General features: G+C 33.7%; 1 protein-coding gene across 2 annotated transcripts; it reads right to left on the reverse strand.

Annotated features, from left to right (window-relative positions):
- Positions 1-2,695: 2,695 nt before the first annotated feature.
- LOC143609755 (non-specific lipid transfer protein GPI-anchored 20-like) lies at positions 2,696-4,104 on the reverse strand. 2 transcript variants are annotated; one of them, XM_077084421.1, is made up of 3 exons: positions 3,477-4,104; positions 3,355-3,384; positions 2,696-3,057 (listed from the first exon to the last, which is right to left on the reverse strand). In XM_077084421.1, exons 1-3 carry the CDS (start codon positions 3,829-3,831, stop codon positions 2,756-2,758), a joined length of 687 nt encoding a protein of 228 aa, XP_076940536.1. In that variant the 5' UTR covers positions 3,832-4,104; the 3' UTR covers positions 2,696-2,755. The 2 variants fall into 2 exon arrangements, with proteins under 2 accessions (XP_076940536.1, XP_076940537.1); XM_077084422.1 differs by lacking the exon at positions 3,355-3,384.
- Positions 4,105-6,875: the final 2,771 nt, after the last annotated feature.

Genomic DNA, 6,875 nt, shown 5'->3' on the forward strand with positions numbered 1-6,875 from the left:
TGTATATATATATATATATTAATAACAATAATGATTAAGAAGGAACTTTAAAAAAAAATTCAAAAACCGGGCCTAGGGAGTCTCAAACCCGCACCCTAGGCCGGTTCACGTCTTAAGAAACATGTGCTGGCCATCAAGCCAACGCCTTAATTTGATTAATAGATGAAAATGATAATTTAAACACACTACAATCCAGTACTTATTCTTACCAAATGAAACCCTAGAATTCAAATCGACTTAACTGATAATTGTTAATTAAAGTTGAATCGGGAATTATGATTACGGGGTAGAAAAGAACTAGAAACATAATTCAATTACATGAAACAGTAATGAATTGGGGACGAACGGCGGCGAAGGCTCACATCTCAGGCTTAAGTGTCAAAATCGATCTCTACGACTTCGTATGTTGAAATTGAGTTAGGGCTTAGTGTCGGTTGGTAGTAGGGATAGCATGGACGAGTTTAATTGAACTATAATCTCGTATTTACAGTGTAATAATGGCGTACTAAGTTAGTGGCCCGTGTATCACACAGACGACAATTGATAAATTCGTTAGGTAAAGGTAAACATATATGATTGTTTATTTGAATAAATATAAAATTATGAGTTTATGTGTAAAGATGATTTTACGTGATTAATATTATGTTTTTTTAATTAAAATAAATTGGATGAACTGAAAGTTATGAGTATTGCAGGTTCACTATTTAACAATTTAATCTACATGCTAGTAAATTTATTAGGTGTATAAGATTAAAATATCACATAATCATTAGAAGTACAAATTTGTATGAGCCATTAAAATATAATATTGAAAAACATTAAGTTACAAAATATACTGAAATCATATAGTATAATGGAAGTTATTGGTCGTATAATATATGAAATTGCATTTTATAAAAATATATGAAAGTCATTATGTTTGATAATCTTTTGTGAAAAAACTTGAAATAGAGGAATAGTTTATCAATGTCGATTGTCTAATATGGTGAATTGGCTTTTGATTTTCTATTTTGGCTATTTAATAGCATAAGTTAGTAAACTATAAGTAATTAAAAATAGAGTTTACATCCATGTTATTAGCTGGCTAATTAAGAATGAGATGACAAATAAAGAAACATATTAAAATATCTTTATTTTTAATTCTAATTTAATTAAATTACTTAATTAAATAATTTTTAAAATTAATAAGAGCTTATATGACATTCTACGTGGACATGCTAGAATTGTGCCATGTGTCAACGTTGTTTTGCTTTAATATTTAATAGTAAGATAAGTTGTGGTTTGTTAAAAATGAAACAATTAGCCGTCAAGTAGTTATCATTTTCTATGAATAGAGTATCGGTGAACGCGCTTTAGGGTGGGCAAACGATTTGGTAACATCAGTTTTCTGATTTAGGCCGATAATTAAAGATCAGTAAAGGAGGGGAGGGAAGGTCACGGCGTCGGTGATGAAGAGAAGAGAGGGAAAAGATTTTGATTATTTTGCAATATAGTCCTTAGACTCAAGTGTTGGGTGCAAATTTGGCCAAAACATAGGTAAATGAGTCAAAATTGCACATCGTTAATAGTTCTTCTGTTTTATTAAAAAAACAAAACTAATACAAGTGGTGCGTAACAAAATAAATAACCACATAAAATATTAATTCATCGATTTTATTTAATAACGAACGTCGAATTATAAATGAAAAAAAGGTCGGTTTTCGGGTTTTGAAAATTTGCGATTGTTACAGATTTCATATGGCTGGTTTCCATTATTAACCGTGAACCAAATCGTTCGCTAGATTTTGAAAATTTTTTAAACAATCTGACTGAAAGTAAAAATGAAAAAACTACCAAATCGATGACTGGTTTAAACGATTTCAATGTTTAAACCAAATAATAAACATTCCTAATTGTTATTTGATTAACAATGTCTGCATTCAAACACCCGCTGCATCGTGCGGACACCCGTCTAATATTTTAAAACATTGAGTTTACCCAGTTGCAACTTGCGAACCTTTATCGGTGCATCTCTTAGGTAAGTGGTACTGTTTCGGCACTCATCTCGTTGTTGGAACTGGTTGACTTTCATCTCGCCGATAGTACTCGTTCCGATCTTCGCCGATTGTAATCGACCTCGTCACCAATCATTGGTACTTCAACTCCGACCATGTAAGCAATTGGTAGTTATAAAGTTGTTACATATTTGTTATAATGTATGTTATAACATTTCATACTATGTTGGTTTTTGATTTTTTACTTTGTCTAAACTCACAGATTCTTTGAACCCGTCATTTGGTATAGATTTGTAATAATTTATTTCTTTGTTATTTACATATTTGTTACTTCAGACACTTGATTTATTATTCGAACGAATATCTGAAATTTCGAAAACAGATTCGAATATTGAAATCCACTACTTAAATTTTCCGTATACCCGAAACTCCAGATATATGACTTTTGAACATCCTTAAGTGGTCCTAGATATATTATAATCAATTTCCTTAAAGCATTAAAACATTATATTATGATATGATTTTTTACTCATTAATATGTTTATATTTATATTCTGTTATTAAATGTAAAGATATGATCACCATTACACCAAAAAGAAATATGTCACCAATACACCAAAAGACAACCATATGTATATGACATAATAAAAAAATATATCTTCCACTAAGAATAATATTTAATACAAATATATCACCATAACACCAAAAAAAAATCACAATAAAAAGGTCAGCCAGTATACTTTTGACATAACAGGAAGTTTTTAAAACAAGAAGTACCAAATGAACGTAACTCCAGAGGCAACAATAACAAATGGCGAATTTACGTAAGTAGAAGCAACAGATGATGGAGTTAGAGTGGGAGGACTGTCTGCATCGGTGGTCGGAACTCCAGAGTCCACACCGGTAGATGGTGGTGTTAACGTTGGCATTGTATCGGATTCAGGGGCCAATGGTGGTGACAAAGCTGGTGTTGTGTTTGACTCAGGTGTCGTGTTTGGCGACGAGGCCTCTGGGACAGTAGATGTACTTCCGGGAGATGGAGCTATGTCTAATGTAGCCGGACCTGTAATTATATAGGTATCAGCAACAACGCAACAAATTACTCATGTAAACAAACAAAATAAAATTCAGTGGGTTTATTTATTCAGAATAGAAGACAATTATCCATTTGATCAATGTGTTCACTTATCAATAATTTATCGTGTAACTAAATAATGTATATAACGAATTTTTACTTTACTAGGTTAGAAACCCACGGGTTGAATAAAAGCAAATTTTGTATATTTTAGTATATTATAATTTTGTATTGTGTAACTTGATATTCGTCTATAAGATTTGAATTACAATAGTTAAAATGTACCTGGTGCGGGAATAGGTGATCCTGCAGGAGCTACAATTTCAAAATTTAAATATTAATATTTAGTAAAAGATATTTCATAACAAGTAACATGAACACAAAACGTCTAGTGACAATCTACTAACCTTTACACTGAACAGGCACACCGGACATCCGACAAATACGTTGTAGAGAAATGGCTAGGGTGCGGTTAATGGGGATTTGGAAGGGTACACTGCCCGTAACAAGAAGACAGAGACAATCCATACTGCGACTAGTGAGATCCTTGAGTGAATTGCAACAGCCGGATGTTGGTGTTGAAGCTCCGTTGGCGGTGCTGTTGGTTAAAAAGTTCAAACATGGTGTAAAGCTGGTGATCATTGATGCTGAGCATGGTGTATTAATTGGTGTATTAGTTGGTGTATTAATTTGTGAGTAGACCAATGGAACCTTTAAACATAGTGCCAAGACCAATGTTAAAACAAAGCATCGAAAATCCATGTTTTAGTGTTGCCAACAACGGGTTTTTAGCTTATGGTTGATGAAGGTAAAAACCGATGGATAAAGAGGAGGGAAGAGAATGAATATTTATAGATGAATAAGTCATTTGAAGTGAGTTGACATGGTAGCTATGAAGTTCAACTAACTTGCAAAAGACCTTTTGAATTTCTTGAATATATATATATATATATTTGTTTGGTGACCAACCTAAAACAATAGATCAAACATTCCCCCACGTAGATGATAACGGACTAGGACAAATTGTTTTAGTTATGGTGGAATGCTAGAAGGGTTTAACCCATGATTTCTGATACCGGACCCGGATTTAAATTATAGAACAAATTAGTGATGAATTCAAAAGAAAATTTTAGAGATAATTTCAAATTTATATTACAATATTTTCTTTACTGCACATTTATATAAATTATGGTAGAAATGTGGGGCCCAAAATTTTATTTTTTTAATTGGGTTTATAACTTTAGTTCTAGTTTCTTATAACATCACATTTAACACTACGATTTTGAATAAAATTTACGTTTAAAGATAGCACTGATTGTTTTGAATAAATTTATATAGAAACGTAGACAAAAATAAGTACGTTCGTAACAACATATTTCGAGGCATAGAAAACACTATGTATATAGAAGTTATAAGAGAATAAAAATAATGTGTTAAAATATGACTAAACTTTTAACATGAGTATCATAATATATATTATAAATTATTATGATTGAGAACTTTGGTATCATAAAAGTTTTTTTAGGGCTAGACTTTGACTATTTATATATTTACTTTCATTATTTCTCCTTCTTGGAAGCTCTCTTTTAGTCAGTGATGCAATACCTGTCAACCATTTGAGAGTTCTAGCATGACGACGACTTTAAAGGAAATCGGTATGTGGCCACGGTAAGCAGCTTGTCCAATTGTGCATGAGGTTGGCCGCCCAGCGTCGGCTCTATGAACTAACAAGGGGTCGGTCGCGAGAGATGGAAGGGGTGGTCTGGCGGGTAAGCTGGAGGGGGCAAATCGAGAAGTCCTTCGAAATAAAATATTGAGTTTTTTTGATGGTTGATGGAATGCTTCTCTAATTTTTTATACATAGTTAAACCCCATGTAACATCCTCAATTAATAAAAATTAATAAAGGATTATTTGTATTATTATTATTATGGTTATTTAGGGATTATTGTTTAAATAACAATAATTAATGATGAGCTTAATGGATATGAGCTTAGTTAAAAGAAATATGGATTTAATGAATCGATGGGTTTAAGAGTAGGGATGGTAATGAAACCCGAACCCGATGGGAAAACCCGAAACCCGACATAAATGGGACGGGTAATACCCGACCCATTAGGGTTTGGGACGGGTTTGGGATTAGTTTTAAAATGTTTCGCGGGTTTGGGACGGGTTTGAGATTTCTAATATACTCGGTTACCCGACCCGATTACCCGATAACATAAACCCATTTACCCGATTATATACCCGATGTACCCGATATAGTTTATTATATTATATATATATATATTATTCCAAATATATTATTTGTCGAAACTTGTTTATGTTAATTATTTGAGATATTTTATCTTATTGGTAACCATCTTTGTAATCGGTTAGTTATATTTTGTTAAAACCCGGCGGGTTTTGAGCCGGGTATACCCGACGGGTATTTTATCAAAACCCCATAGGAAACCCGAAACCCGATGGGAAACCCGAAACCCAACGGGTAATTACCCGATTAAAACCCGACGGGTTTGGGATGAATTTTAATAACCGGGTATGGGTTTGGGAATACCTAACCCGACCCAAACCTGACCCATTGCCATTCCTGTTTAAGAGTCCATGGGTCTAGGGTATATAAACCCTTAAAACCCTACAACTTCTTCATTTCCATCCATTCTTCACCATAGCCTACACACTCAAAAAAACACACACTTAAGCCACACGCTCTTTACAACGCTCAATTTTCTGAACCGAGATCAACCCAAGGTAGAATATTATTTATCTCAGCTGTCCTAACACCATAGCACTCGACACCATAGACCCGGGGCGACGTTTGAGCCGTTTGAATCTAGATTTAGAACAAATCAGATGATTAAACGATCTTATGGGTCACCTTAGGTTGGTTATAGATCAACCGAGGCTACCTGGGTCAAAGACGATCAAATTTCGGCCAAACATGGTGGCCAATGGCGCTGGAAACGAGAAAAACCCTAAAAACACGTTAAAAATAACCAGATCTGAGGCTTTGAGCGGATATGTATATGCGGCGTATATGTTTATAACATATACGGTGCATATATAACATATACGACGCATATGTTATACAACTTATACGGCGCATATGTTATACAACATATACGGCGCATATATAATACATATGTGGCGCATATGCTATATAACATATACGACATATATGTAGACTTATAAGTTGAATGACTTATACGCTAGAAATCTATACGACAAAAACAGAAACATATATGGGGCATAAGTGAAATTTCCAATAAAAGAAGGATATGCGGCGTATAAGTACATAAATGGTGAATATGAACTTATGTGGTGTATAAATTCCTTATGAGGTTTTTAGTAAAGACTTGTTAATGTAAATAAAATTTCATTAATGACTTGTTACAAACATATACAACTTAACCCCAGCCAGGGGCTCTGCCCTTTAGAACCTGATAGGGGCTGCCACCCCTAGAACTCTTCTGCAAGGGGTTCTGCCCCCCCCCCCCCGGACCCCTGTGAGCTAGGGGTTTCACTAACCTAGACGTATGATATGTAGAAGTAGTTAATTGATAGATATAATTATTACACAGTTAGCCGTGCACAACTAAGGACAAGTATTACTGTTAACTCAGAAAGGAACAGGACACATGTGAGTTTCTAGTCTCATTTTCTTGTTATGTTTTCGAGGTTGTGTGCATAGTTAATGTGATTAGTTAAAACACTTACCTTAAGTGGTAAGTGTATGATATGTGAATTTTTATAAATGATATATGAAGGTAAGGTTTATATAAAAATGTATATATAAAGAAAAGTATG

Source organism: Bidens hawaiensis, unplaced genomic scaffold (genome assembly GCF_021521415.1).
Source record: "Bidens hawaiensis isolate Kalapana, Puna unplaced genomic scaffold, B.hawaiensis_p1.1 tig00013131_1, whole genome shotgun sequence".
NCBI lineage: Eukaryota > Viridiplantae > Streptophyta > Magnoliopsida > Asterales > Asteraceae > Bidens > Bidens hawaiensis.